At 39.1% G+C, this 15,536-nt stretch overlaps 1 protein-coding gene across 1 annotated transcript in view; it reads left to right on the forward strand.

Moving 5' to 3' along the window:
• DDHD2 (DDHD domain containing 2) overlaps nucleotides 1-12,300 on the forward strand; it is a 30,379-nt gene extending 18,079 nt beyond the window's left edge. Inside the window, exons 15-16 of the mRNA XM_007934984.2 lie at nucleotides 801-960; nucleotides 12,219-12,300. Of these exons, the coding sequence (XP_007933175.1) occupies nucleotides 801-960; nucleotides 12,219-12,300 (242 nt within the window). The remainder of the gene's footprint in view (nucleotides 1-800; nucleotides 961-12,218) is intronic.
• The last annotated feature ends 3,236 nt before the right edge of the window (nucleotides 12,301-15,536 follow it).

Consider the following 15,536-nt stretch of genomic DNA (forward strand, 5'->3'; position numbering starts at 1 on the left):
TCCTCTGTGAAGCCTTTGCTTCTACAAGGCGAAAGTCTGTACATTCATCAATCAGTTCTGTTCCCTCCTGGAACGGCTTCATTGTTCTGGCTGGGGACTAGCTAAGATGGCTGGCTGTCCCTGCTGTTGAGTCAGTCCTGACTCATAGCCGCCTCTCCCTGGGTGTCCGAGGCAGTATCACTACGGAAGTAGATTGGCCTACCTTCCTTCCGAGGAGTGGCTGGTGGGTTTGAACCTCCAGCCTTCTGGTTAGAAGTCAAATACCTTAGGCAGTGTGCCACCAGAGCTCCTAGCTAAGATTGTTGTTGTTGTTGTTATGTGCCATCGAGTTGGACCTGACTCATAGCGACCCCTCCTTGGGTTTCCGAGGCAGTATTGCTACAGAAGTAGATTGCCCCATCTTTCTTCTGAGGAGTAGCTGCTGGGTTTGAACCGCCAGCCTTCTGGTTAGCAGTCAAGTGCCTTAGGCACTATGCTACCAGAGCTCCTTCTAGCTAAGATACCTCCTCTTAATTGAAAAGTTAAAATTGCATACTTTTGCTTTAGTTTCTAATGCCTACAGAGCTATATCCTTGGTTGCATTTAGTTTATAAACCTAAGGCAAATGAATTCGCTGTCAAAGGTACAGGTAATGAGATAAGCCAAAGAAAAAAGGGGACCTGAGGAGTTTTAAAGAAATTGAGAGAAGGAAGAGGAGAGAGCTCATCTAGTAAACTTAGAATCTGAGGGAAAGCACCAGGACAGCCCAGGGGATGGTGCTAAAAGCTTTTGGACTCTTATTCTGACTCTTCTATATCCAGATGTTAACACAGATGAGACCTCTGTGGCAGTTAAAGAAGTCCCACCCATCCATGTGGGAATGCTGAATGGAGGCCAACGCATTGACTATGTGCTACAGGAGAAGCCCATCGAGAGTTTTAATGAATATTTATTTGCTTTACAGAGCCATCTGTGCTACTGGTAAGTGGTAGTTTTTATCTTTGTTTCTGTCTTTTATTTAATTATTTCATAGGTATTTGATAGATGTGGAGAAGGAGAAGGTCAATGTACATTTTTTTGAGGACAAGAGGAATTTCTCATTTAGAAAGTTATAAAATAGGACAATCTTGTCATCGTTAAAAAAATCTGATTTAAATACATTGTTTTATTTAATTGCAGTTGGTTAGAGTGTGGGGCTGATGAGGACAGCAACTGAGTTCAATTAGCTTAGTTTTAAAAGTGTTTGCTTTTGGCCATTGGTGGGACACGATGGGTGCATATGAATGATGGGTGCATATGCTTTCCTATTGCTAAAAGAATTTTAAGAAAACTATTGTAGCACAGTGCCTAAGGCATTTGACTGCTAACCCAAAGGTTGGTGGTTCAAACCCACCAGCCACTCTGTGGAAGCAAGACTGGGCAATTTACTTCCGTAAAGATTTACCGCCTTGTCAACCCAACGGAGGTTGCTATGAGTCAGAATCAACTCGATGGCAGTGGGATTGGTTTGATTGTTAAATAATTTTAAAGGCTGTTACAGTAGCAATTTAATTTTTTTGAAAAATTTTTATTGTGATTTGAGTGAAAGTATACAGAACAAATTCATTTTCCATACAGTAGTAGCTCACATACACTTTATCTCATGGTAGTGACTGCAGTTTCCTATAATGCAACAGCTCCCCTCCCACTTCCTCTCCACAGTTACATCTTCCCAGCAATTTAATTTTCATTAAATACTATTAATTGCCCTGAGGAGGATTACAGAATGGATTAATAGTGCTTATTGAAATACAATCTTATACAACTTAGTCATTGAAGAAATTTTAGAAAAGGGCAGTAAAGCAAGGAAAATAAGATGGGTTAGGGATAAATGTTGAAAAATTCATGTTTTAGACTCCTGCAGAGGTGGGCCACGTATTCAGTTGAGCTTTCTACTAATAGACAAAGCAAAGAGGGGAAATGTGTCTTATTACATCCAGAGTTTGCATAAGATAGAAACAAATGAGTACACAGGAATATCACGCGTGTGTGTGTGTGTGTGTGTGAGATTGCTTTCTTGGTATTGAGACTTGAGAAAAATTTTTCTGTATGTAAATTTTCTGATAAAGGGATTATTATGTGATACAATCAATATCATCTTTATATAATACAGTACAGGTTATGACAAAGTGCAATTCAGTAAAAGCAATCTTGTAAGCAGTAGTCAGGACATTAGACAATGTGTAGCATTGGGAAGGTCAACCGTGAAGGAACTGTTTCAAGTGCTGAGGAGCAAGGATGTCTCCTTGAGGACTAAGGTGTGCCTGACACAAGCCATAATATTTCCAATAGCCTCGTATGCATGTGAGAGCTGGACAATGAATAAGGAAGACCGAAGAAGAGTTGATGCTTTTGAGTTGTGGTGCTGGCGAAGAATGCTGAAAGTACCATGGACTGCTAAAAGAACTAACAGATCTGTCCTGGAGGAAGTGCACCCGAAATGCTCCTTGGAAGCGAGAATGGCCAGACCTCGTCTCACCTATTCTGAAGGGACCATTCCCTGGAGAAGGATGTCATGCTTGGTAGGGTGGAGGGACGACGAAAGAGGGGGAGGCCTTCAACGAGACGGACTGACATGGTGGCTGCGATGATGGGCTCAAGTATAAGTATAGCAGGGATCGTGGAGCTGGCATTGGATCAGGCATTGTTTCGTTCTGCTGTGCACGGGGTCACTATGAGTCAGAAATGACTCGAAGACACCTAACAACAACAACAACAGTTTTATAAGGTGCCAAAAATCAGTGCTGTCCAGGAATGGCCTCTGCTGATCTGGCTTGATAAAATAGCTGAAAAAAGCGTTCTTTTAAAATTTCTGAGTAAGCAGTAGATTCATATGGTTCAAAATTCAAACAAAGATAAATAATGAAAAGTTTCCCTTCTACTTTGTTCCCTACCATCTGGCTCCCCTCTCATACTCATCTGACATATATATCCTAAAAACATTCTTCCAGAGATACAGATGTGTAAGTATGTATATTATTTACCCTTCTAAAAAATATAAATATTATATAGGCATTGCTCTGTGCCTCGCTTTTTCTGTTAATATGTCTTGAGGTTTTTGTTATCTATTGTGTATCAACACAACAACAACAATTGTATATCAAGAGTTTATTCTCTACTAGCTGCATACTATTCCACTGTATGGATGTGCTAATGGTATTTAATAGTCCTCTATTAATGGACACTTAGGTTTCTCTCCTTCTGCTCTTTACATACCTCCTTCATGTTATTTCACTCATTCATGAGTTTATCTGTAAGGTAAATACTTAGTGTTGGAACTGATGACCCATAGTATTTGGTAGATATTGCCAAATAGAGGTTGTACCTTTACATACTCTTACCAGGAACATAGGAGAGGTCTGTTTCTTCATAGCTTTTCCATCACAGTTTTACCAGCATTTTAAGTCTGCCAGTTTGTTGGATGAAAAATGGTCCCTCACTGTAGGTTTTTTTTAAATATAAAAAACTTTTTTGAGGCATGATTGGTATACATTCAACTGCATATATTATTTAAAATGTACAATTTGAGTTTTGACATGTATTCACCTATGAAACCATCAACACAGTTGCAGGTATATGTATGTGAAATCTATCACTCCAGTATTTCCTTGTGCCCCTTTGAATCCTTCCCTCTTTTCCTCCTTCCTTCTCCTCCCTATCTTCAAGGCACCACTGATCTGCTTCTGTCACTACACATTAGTTTGCATATGACTTTTATATAAATGGAGTCACACAGTATGTACTCTATTTTCTGGCTTTTTTCATGCAGTATAATTATTTTGAGATTCATTGATGTATTTGCATGTATCAAGGGCTTGTTCCTTTCTATTGCTGAGTAGTAGTCCATTGTATGGACCACAATTTGTATAGCCATTCACCTCTTGATAGTTATTTGGGTTGTTTTCAGTTTTTGGCTATTAGAAACAAAGCTGCTGTGAACATTTCTGTACAAGTTTTTGTGTAGACATATTCTTTAATTCCTCTTGGGCAAATAGATACCTAGGAGTAGAATGGCTGGATATTGTCTGGTAAATGTATCTTTCTTTATCCCCACCAGCATTTTGCATTCCCACCACCATTTTACATTCCCACCAGCAGTGTTTGAGAGTTCTACTTTTTCCATGTCCTGGCCAGCACTTGGTGTGATTAGTCTTTTTCACTCTTACCATTCTATATAGGTCATAATGATATTTCATTGTTTAAATTTGCACTTCCTGAGGGGTTGCTATGAGTTGGGGCCGACTCGACGGCATATAACAACAACAACAGTGACTAATGAGAGCTCTGGTGGCATAGTGCCTAAGGCACATGACTGCTAACCAGAAGGCTGGTGGTTTAAACCCACCAGCCACTCCTCGGAAGGAAGATGGGCAACCTACTTCCATAGTGATACTGCCTCGGAAACCCAAGGACGGGTCGTTATGAGTTGGGTCCAACTCTATGGTACATAACGACAACAACAGTGACTAATGATATTGAGCATATTTTCATGTGTTTATTTACCATCCATATATCTTTTGTGAAGTGTCCAAATCTTTTGTTCATTTAAAATATTGGATTCTCTTAAATACTCAGTTGCAAGAATTCTTTAACTCCTTGTCGGATATATTTCATCCCAGAATGTAGCTGTTTTTTTCATTTGCCTACTAGAGTGTTTTGAAAACAAAAGTTTCTGATTTTGATGAAGTTTAGTTTATTAATTTGTGCTGTTTTGACAGAATCTTTACCAAATCCCAAATCATTAAGATTTTTCCCATGTACTAGAACTTTTATCATTTTAGCTCTTATATTTAGGTCAAGATCCATTTTTATTCAGGTATTTAAAAATATATATATATATTATTGAATTTCTGTGAAAATTTATACTCAGTTAATTTTTGAACACAGTATATGAGGTGAGGACATTTAGCATATTGTTGTTTGTTGTCATGGAGTCATTTCCGACTGACTGTTACCTGATGTATATGCGGTAGAATTGCTCCGTAGGGTTTTTTTTTTTTTTTTTTGGTGATTTGGGTGAAGATTTATAGAGCAAATTCACTTTCCATACAGCAGTACATATACACTTTGTCTCATGACATTGACCACAGTTTACCACAATGCAACAGCTCCTCTCCCACTTGCTCCCCATAGTTACCTTTTCCCAGTATCCATCCCTCGTGGGCTCCTGCCTCCTGAGCTGTCTCCCTGTGCATAAGCAGCCCTTCTTTCTCCCATGATTGTTCTCTCCAAGGAGTGTATCTACTTGAGGTAAATGTTCAACTCATATGCCTGTATTTGTTTGGCTGGAAACCACAGGTGTGGGTTCAATTCCAGACCTGAAGGGCAGCTAGGGGCCATAGTCTCAGTGGTTCTACAAGGCTCCATCAGACCAACAAACCTGGTCCCCCCCTTTTTTTTTTCTCCAAGTGATTTTGAGTTTTGTTCCATATTTTCCCTCTCTATCAAGGATCTCCTACATAGATCCCCTTCCAAGTGGATGACAGTGGTAGCTGGGCACCATCTGGTTCTTCTGGTCTCATAGTTGTATAGGCTGCAGATCAGATGGTGTGCCAGTCGCTAGGACTAATTGTTTCCAGGAATTTTGGTTTTCTTCATTCTTCTTTGCTCTGGACGATGAGAGACCCATTGTTGCATCTAGATGGCAGCTTGCTAGCTTTGAGATCCCAGTCACTACTCGCCAAAGTAGGTGGAACAATGTTTTGTATAGTATGTTATGCCAATTGAGCTTGACGTCCTCTGCGACTATGATCCCAAGCCCACAGGTTCAACTACTTGGTCTTTCTGGGTAGCTGGCTGTGACCAAGGCATGACCACAACCTTGCCCCTTGTTAGCTCTACTATATACCTAGGAATTCTGATCATTCACATAAACTTATAGGACCATTGTCTGCCAACCCTATATATGTTCTTGGATACCCTCCCCATTTCATAGACATACCTAATTGTTCAGCCTGTCCACCCATCTATCCACCCATCTATCCATGTTTGCCTTCATTGACAATGCAGTACTGAATGTGCAAAAGGATTCATATTTGTTGTCTGTACCTCCCATGTACCTCTCTCTGTCTCATCCTCAGTGCTGCCATATTGGTCACTCACATTTGGTACATTGCCCTTCTTTTCACCCAAATCAATACTTATCTCTATCTATCTATCTAACAGTATTCCTTTCATGGCTACCCGATGTATGTGCAGTAGAATTGCTCTGTAGGGTTTGTAAAGCTATGTGATGTTTCAGAAGATCACCAGGCCTGTCTTCCAAGGTGCCTGTGGGTGGTTTTGAACTGCTAACCTTTAGGCTGTTGAATGCGTAAACGTTTGCACCACCCAGGAACTCTTACTGTTTTGCATGTTGTTACCTGCCATTGAGTCTGATTGGGCTCACAGAGACTCTATTAAAAGAACAAAACACTGCCTGGTCCTGCGCCATCCTCACAATCATTGCTATGTTTGAGCTTATTGTTGCAGCCACTTTGTCAATCCATCTTATTCAGGGTGTTCCTCTTTTTCTGTTGACCTTTCTACTTTTCCAAGCATTATGGCCTTCTCAGGGACTGATAACTCCTGATAACACGTCCACAGTATGTGAGATGATGTCTCACCATCCTAGATTGCAAGGAGCATTCTGGCTGTACTTCTTTCAAGACAGATTTGTTCATTCTTCTGGCAGTTCATTGTATATTCAATATTTTTGCCAATACCATAACTTAAATGCATCTTTGCATTTAAATTCTTCTTTGGTTTTCCATATTAATTGTCCAGTTTTCGCATGCATATGAGGCAACTGAAAATACCATGGCTTAGGTCAGGTGTACCTTAGTCTTCAAAGTGACATCTTTGCTTTTTAACACTTTAAAGAGGTCTTTTGCAGCAGATTAACCCAATGCAATATGTCATTTGATTTCCTGACTGCTGTTTACATAGGCACTGATTATGGATCCAAGGACGTGAAATCCTTGACAACTTCAATCTTTTCTCCATTTATCATGATGTTGCTTTTTGGTCCAGTTGTAAGTTATTTTTGTTTTCTTTATGTTAAGGTATAATCCATACTGAAAACTGTAGTCTTTGATCTTCATTAGTAAGTGCTTTCATTCGTCACTTTTTGGCAAGCATTTTTATGTCATCTGCTTATTGCAAGCTGTTAATAAGTCTTCCTTCAATCCTGATGCTGAGTTCTTCATATAGTCCAATTTCTTGGATTATTTGCTAAGCATACAGATGGAATAAAGTATGATGAAAATATATAACCCTGATGTACGCTTCCTTGATTTTTAAACCACTCAGTGTCCCCTTGTTCTGTTCAAACCACTGTCTTCTTGGTCTGTGTACAGATTCGGCATGAACACATTTAAGAGTTCTGCAACTCCTATTCTTTGCAATGTTATCCATAATTTATAATTCACAGTCATATACCTTTACATTGTTAATAAAATTTAAGTAAACATCTTTCTGGTATTCTCTGCTTTCAGCCAAGATGCATCTGACATAGGGCTATCCAATTGTGCTAGTACCATTTGTTGAAAACATTATCCAAATATAGAAACTTTTGAATTGCCCTGCACCATGTTGAAAGTCAGTTGACTATATGTATGTGTATCTATTTCTGCAGTGTGTATTCTGTTCCATTGGTCTGTCTTTATGCTAATAAAATACTATCTTGATTATTTCAACTTTATAATTCTTGAAATCAGGTAGCGTAAGTCTTCCAACTTTGTTCTTACTTGGAGTTGTTTTGGCTCTTGTAGCCAGCCAGATATATTTTTGCAATTCCATAACTATTTTAGAATTGATTTGTCAATTTCTACAAAGACGATTGCTGGGATTTTGATTCTGACTGCATTTTCTCCCATAGATTGCTTTGGGGAGAACTGACATCGTAACAATATTGAATTTTCCGATCCATGAACATATCATCTCTCAATGTATTTAGGCTCCTTTAATTTCTCTTAGCAATGTTTTGTAGTTTTCAGTGTGTATACCATGCACATTATAGTTTTAAACTGAATTCTTCCTATTGTGAATTAAGTTGAACATCTCAACATATATTTAAGAGCCATTTTTATTTCCTTGGACTTACCTCTACTGTCTAGTCCTTTTTATACCAAAATGTTGGTCTTCTTCTTATTGACTTGTCTATGATATGTGTTGCAAATACTTTTTTCCCAGTTTGTCTGTCTTTTGCCCATATTAGTTTTGTAATATAGAAAATTTTGTTATGTAATCAAATCTGTTAATCTTTCCTTTTGGATTCTGCAGTTTGTGTCATACTTAGATCTTCCTTACTCTTTCAAAGTATCTTTAGCATAGTTTATTCTAGTATTTCATCATTTCATTTTTACATGTCAATCCTTGACTCACTCCAGATTTATCCTAATATAAGATACAGATTGATCTAATTTATCTTTTTCACATGGCTATCCAGTCATCTCAATACTACTCATTGATTTGAGATTCTAACATTATCATATATTAAATTCCTGTATGTATTTGGGACTATTTCTGAACATCCTGTTCTATTCTCTTGATTTGTTTATGTACCAGGATCACACTATTTCAGTTATTAAGGCTTTGTGCTATTTTTTAATATCTGATAGAGCTATTCCTCCTGGTTGGCTAGGAGTTTCTTAATCTGGGGCTGGGTTCTGTGTATGTAATTTGTGGAAGACGGGAAACCTATAATTTCGGGCATATATGCATATGTGGTCTTTTTTTTGGAGAAATCCATAGATTTAATCAGATTCTGAAAGGAATTTATGACTCCAAAAAATTGTACAACAGATTTAGAGGTAAAAAATCTTCAAGGTGATTCTTCATGAGTATTTTTTTTTGTAATCAAATTTTGTTATGAACTGGATGTAACTGGAAGATGCATGAGAAATGGTAACACTGGTAGTTATAAGATGGGAACTGGTGGTAAGGAACAGAGGTGGAGGGAGACTTTGTTATTGTACCCTTTCATGTCTTTTGAGTTTTTTTTTTAATTGTGATTTGGGTGAAGATTTACAGAGCAAATTCACTTTCCATACAGCAGTTCACATACACAATGTCTCATGTCATTGACTACAGTTTACCACAATGCAACAGCTCCCCTCCCACCTCCTCCCCACAGTTACCTCTTCCCAGTGTCCATCCCTCCATGGGCTCCTGTCCCCTGAGCTGTCTCCCTGTGCATAAGCAGCCCTTCTTTCTCCCATGCTTGTTCTCTCCAAGGAGTGCATCTACTTGAGGTAAATGGTCAACTCATATGCCTGTCTTTTGTTTGTCTGGAAACCAATTCCAGACCTGAAGGGCAGCTAGGGGCCATAGTCTCAGTGGTTCCACCCGGCTCTATCAGTGTCTTTTGAGTTTTGAACCACATGATTGTATTACTTTTTTTAAAAAACAAAAACAAAAACAAACTAACTCCAGATGGATCAAAAATTTAAATGTGAAACCTAAAATTATAAGTTCATCAAAGAAAAAATAGGGGAAACTTAGAGGCCCTAATTTATGTCATGAATAGACCATCAAGCATAACCCAAAATGCACAAGGAGAAAATAAACTAGATAATTGGGACCTTCTACAAATTAAATACTTACATACATCAAAAGTCTTCTCCAGAAGAGTAAAAAGACAACCTACAGATTGGGAGAAATATTTGGCAACAACATACCTGACAAGGAACTTATCTCTAAGATTTATAGAAAACTCTAGCACCTCAACAACAAAAAGACAAGCAATCCAGTTTAAAAATGAGCAGAAGACACGAACAGACACTTCATCAAAGAGGATTCAGATGGCCAATAAATGCATGAAGAAATGCTCACGAGCATTAGCCATTAGAGGTTTGAAAATCAAAACAACCATGAGATACCATCTCGCCCCAGCACTGATAGCAAAGTTCACCAAGACAGAAAATAACAAATGCTGGCGAAGATGTGGAGAGATTGGGACTCTCATACACTGCTGGTGGCACTGTAAAATGAGAGAACCACTGTGGAAATCAGTATGGCTCTTCCTTAAAAAGTTGGAAATAGAAATACCATTTGATCCAGTAATCCTGTTACGAGGTATATATCCTAAAGAAGTGAGAGGCAGGACACAAAGAGATATATGCACACCCATGTTCCAAACCTACTGCCACCGAGTCGATTCCAACTCATAGTGATCTCCATTGGGTTTCTGAGGCAGTAAGTCTTTATGGAAGTGGATTGCCCAATCTTCCTTCTGCGGAGTGGCTAGTGGGTGTGAACCATCAACCTTCTGGTTAACAGTCAAATGCCTTAGGCAATTCACAATAGCAAAGAGATGGACAAAACCTAAGTTCCCATCAACAGAAGAATAGATAACCAAACATAGACACAATGGAATACTATGCCACACTAAAAATAATGTAGAATCTGCTAAAGACTGTATAATGTGGATGAACTTAAGTCAGTCACAGAAGGACAAGTATAGTTCACCATTATAAAAAGTCAAGGAAAGGTTTACATATGGACAGATACTTTCTTTGTTGGTTACCGGGGAGGGGAGGAGAAACTGCTAGATAGGTAAAAGACAAGTATTGATTTGGGTGAAGGGAAAGGCAATATGCCAAATTAAGTGACCACCACAGTAACACTAAAGAAAAGGAAGACAGAAGTGCACAAGAGGTACAGACAACAAAGATAAAAACTTTTACATATACGTGTTATCAATGACAACAAACATTAATCCGTGAGTAAATAGATGGGTAGATGGGCTGAATGATCAGGTATGTCTAGGCAAAAGGGAATATACCCATGATCATATATAAGGTTGGCAGATATTTCTACATATGTGTGTGCTGTAAGAATGTCCATATAAATAGAACTAACAGGGCAAAGTGTTGGTAACTTCTTAGACACAGTCAACCACCCTGATGGAGTGAGTTGTTGGACCTGTGGGCTTGGCACCATGGTCACAGGGGGACATCAAGCTTCATTGGCATAACATAGTACACCAAAACATTGTTCTACATCCTACTTTAGTGAGTAGTGAGTGGGGTCTTAAAAGCTTGCAAGTAGCCGTCTAGATTGAACAATTGGTCTCTCCTCATCCAGAGCAAAGAAAAATGAAGAAAACCAAAGATGCATGGAAACAATTAGTCCATAGGACTAATGGACCATGAACCTCTACCTATATGACCATGAGACCAGAAGAACTAGATGGTGCCCAGCTAACCACTTTCAGCCACTCAGAAAGGGATCAGTGCATGAGATCCTGGATAGAGTGGGAGAACAATGTGGAGCAAAAGTCAAAAGCATTTAAATAAAACACAGGTTTACTGGTCTGATAGAGCCTGATGAGACCTCCAAGACTATGGTCCCTAGATACCCTTCAGGTCTGGAATTGAACTTACTCCATGGCTTCCAGCCAAATAAGAGATAGGCATATGGGGTGAACATTTACATCAGGTAGATGCACTCCTTAGAAAAATAAATCATGGGGGAACAGAGGGCATAGTGGGAGAACAATGTGGAGCAAAAGTCAAAAGCATTTAAATAAAACACAGGTTTACTGGTCTGATAGAGCCTGATGAGACCTCCAAGACTATGGTCCCTAGATACCCTTCAGGTCTGGAATTGAACTTACTCCATGGCTTCCAGCCAAATAAGATAGGCATATGGGGTGAACATTTACATCAGGTAGATGCACTCCTTAGAAAAATAAATCATGGGGGAACAGAGGGCAGTATTTGCACAGGGAGATAGCTCAGGGGTCAGCAATGCTTAGGAAAGAAAGACACAAGGAAGAGGTAACTATAGGGAAGAAGTAGAAAGAAAGCTGTGACATTGCAGGGAATTGATGGCACCTAACAGTCAATGTCATGAAACAATGTGTATGAACTGCTATATGGAAAAAGAATTTGCTCTGTAAACTTTTACCCAAGTAAAAAAAAAAAATGATAATGACCAATCAGATGTGTCTTATAAATTGCCTCAAAAATGAACTCTGTGGAAAGAGAATAATTTTTGGTTTTCTATTATGAGCTTTTTTATATTATGGGCATAATCCTGGTTTTTTGCCAGGTGGCTGCCCTCCACACCATTACCAGCATCACCTCTGAATCTGATGTTTTTGTAGTAAAAAATGAAATGTAGTTGTGTGAGTTAAGTGAAATAATATATGGAAAGCATCTAGTACAAATGTTAGTTCCTTCTTTTCTCAACCTTATTTTTTTTTCCCTTTACAGGGAGTCTGAAGATACAGTATTGCTGGTCCTTAAAGAAATCTACCAAACCCAGGGTATCTTCCTTGATCAGCCTTTACAGTAAAATGACCCGTTTGTGGCTGCTTAATGTAAGTTTTTAATTGTCACGTATCCAGGATAGTCCACAACATTTCTAACATGTTACAAGAAACTATGGAGCCTCAAACTCTTTATAAACATACTTTGCTGATGTCTGTCACTAATATCTAGGTTATTGTTCAGTTTTTGGACTCTGGTTAAAATTCATGAGGAAAAAGCACAGTAGCTTACTCAGGAATATTAGTGTATGTCCAGACGTTTTGTGAGTGATTTTGTCTAACGCCACCTGATATTTTCAGTATTAAACTCAGAATCTTAATAATTCTGACCATGAAAACATTACCATGGTAACAGTGAACAACTGAAATCACAAACAGCCCACCCTACAATTTAAACTATTCGGCCTTTTAGATGTGCACCTAGATTGTGTGCCAGGCTCTGGTATCTCCCCAGCCTGCCTTCCATTGTGACAGCCTGCTGACCTTTTTCCCCCACTCTCTTCCCTAGACAGACATTGAAGGATCCTTCCCCAGAAAAATCCACCTGTTTGTTGCTGCAGTTTTCCTCTCCTCAGCTGCATCCATTTCTTGCATGTTGCCTGGCACTTACTCTTCTTTGGAAGATAATCTTTCTTTGGGGAAGGGAGTGGAAAAGCAAAGGGAAGATCTTATTACTGGTTTTGTTTAAACACTTGCCATTCTTCATGACTGGGTGTGGTTTGCATCTTTAATTCTTCGATGATAGTGTACTGGTGCCGCATTTTGCTGCTTTATTCCTTGAGGAGGTATAAATTCTGTTTTGGGTTTGACTTATTTTTGGTTAGGTAGGAATTTTCCTAGGAAATGATTACTTACTTTTAGAAAAGCTTAGTTTGAAAGCAGATTCTTGAGATTCAGAAGGCATTTTTGGGATACACTCATCCTTCACTGGCGTATACACTTGAAGACTAAGTCTAAGTGGCTGTAGAAAAGGTTTTGCCACACAGGCAATTTTTTAAACCAGCTGTTCTTTCCCATGTGTACTGGATGAAGAAAGACTAGAATGTAGCTGTAAGAGTATTGTTTCCTCTCTGCAGATCCATGACTGAGGAGTTTATTATTGCTAGGAATCACTGACACTGTTGATTGTCTTTATGTTCTTTGAGCTGCTATAAGAATCTAAAGTGGATTTAGTTCACATCAGATGCATCTTTATAAAGCAAAGATGTTATTATCTATCCCAGGCCTATCATTTTATATCATACTTCAAATTGGGACATTCAAGGTGAAGTTTGACTTAGTTATTTGATAATATCTTCTATTCATATCTTTAGGGTACAGTAACAAGAGCTGAGAAATTGAAAAAACACAGCCTTGACTGGCCATTAATTATAAATACTATCTTTTAGCAGTGCCCTTATGGTGAAACAAAACTTATGTATATAAGTTTCCTGTCATGCCCACTTGGGTGAAGGTGGTATTGTTTGTGCTCTTTAAAATATTTTGTAAACATCATTGCTTTCTTAGGTCCCCATAACCCAAAATGCTTATTTAAAAGGCACTTGGCATGGGCAGTGTTGGCTGAGCAGGTGGATTTGGCTGGAGGAAATGTCTCAACTTGTTCTGAAACCACCTGTGCTTATCGGGTCCCAGGAACAGCTCTTGCAGGATCAGTTCCAGCTGAGTCTGGAACATGCAGAGTAAGGTGGACCTTGAAGAAGACAGGTGACTGTAGGCTAATTTTTTTCAAGATAACCTGCTCACCACTTTGCTGTAGGTATTTTCTCCCTCATTGGTCAGAGCTAATCATTATCTTTGCAGTTCTCTTTGGGATGGTCTCCAATCTCCACAGGCCCGTTTATAGTAGCATAGGTAGACAAACCGTGTTGTGTTTTTTCATAAATTCTTTCTGTACATGTATCATGGTATCCAAAGTACTGGCAGCTATTAATCACTTGAGCCATCCCTTAGGCAGGTAGGGTGATCTTTATCCCTTTCTGGAAAAGGAAGGGGAGGTTAATTACTGTCAGCCTGGAGATGGTGAAGGGGAGGTTGGGGTATAGTCAGAGCCTGGGCTTTCCTTATCCATCTGGTTATTGACTAATGCTGACTAAGCCACTAAGAAGTTTCAGAAAAAAGCAACGTTACACTTTCCATATGATTTAATCCCGAGCTTCAAGTTAAGGGTTGCTGAGAATGAAGCAGCACTCACTGTATGTTAAGGGAAAGCTTTTTTCAAGCTGCTGTCTTCAAATCTAAAGTTACTCTTTGTATTAGCAGAATAGGTACTACGTAAGAGTAAACCAAAGGACAGGCAAGAACAAGTCTCTGCAACCAAAGACAGACAGCATGACCCTGGACAGGTGGACAGGCCGCTTGTACTGATGGTGGGGAGGGGTGGGTACTGGGAAAAGAGCTTTATATCTTATCCATCCACCTGTGTTATTATTATGGGGTCATGAGCTTGATTTAAATCTTTTATTTAGTTGTATATTATTTGCACTATTTCAGTTGTATCGTGCAATCTCTTGACCAAACCTACTTTTAAACTCTGGTACAGCATTATTTTGTACATAATCCCAGCTGCAGAATTAATATTGCTTATTTCAGCAAAAGATATCATTTGCATGGGAAGATTAATAGCACTGATTAGCTTTCTAATATTTTGCACTTTTGAAATGTTTCGTTTTTTACATGATTATATTTAAAACTTTAGTAAATACTGAAATAAAACTCTGTTGACCAGTTGCCTACTTTTACCTGGCTTCATCCATCATAAACAAAATTAATACAGTAATTGTTCTGGTTACCTAGTGCCACTCTGACAAGAATATACCTCAGATGTGATAGCTTTAACAAACAGGAGTTTATTCTCTTACAGTTTGGGAGGCTAGAAGTCCAAGTTCAAAGTGCCAGGCTCCAGAGGCTGTATGAAAGCCCCTCAATCTTGGGCTTCAGCTCTGCCTCTTGCTCCCGGCCCATTGAAGCTAGAGGCATCTCTTCACTCAGGCAGCTACTGGCTGCTGAGGCTAACAAGTCCAAGGTCGACAAATAAAAAGGTACATTCCCAATGTTACCAAACCACATGGCAGGCCACTAACTCAAGTCCATTGAAAGTCCCAAGGTTGGCATAGCATGGCAGGCTGCTGAACAATGACATGGCTACATGCAGGGTCCAAGTGTGCCATAGGCTAGAGACCATTTCCAAAGCTGCTGCTTATATATGGGAAGCAGACCACATACCCAAAGGCAGCTATTCAGCTGCTCACAGTAGATTCCACCA

The sequence above is a fragment of the Orycteropus afer genome, unplaced genomic scaffold (assembly GCF_000298275.1).
Source record: "Orycteropus afer afer isolate SDZICR_OR568_19922 unplaced genomic scaffold, OryAfe1.0 scaffold00024, whole genome shotgun sequence".
Classification (NCBI taxonomy): Eukaryota; Metazoa; Chordata; class Mammalia; order Tubulidentata; family Orycteropodidae; genus Orycteropus; species Orycteropus afer.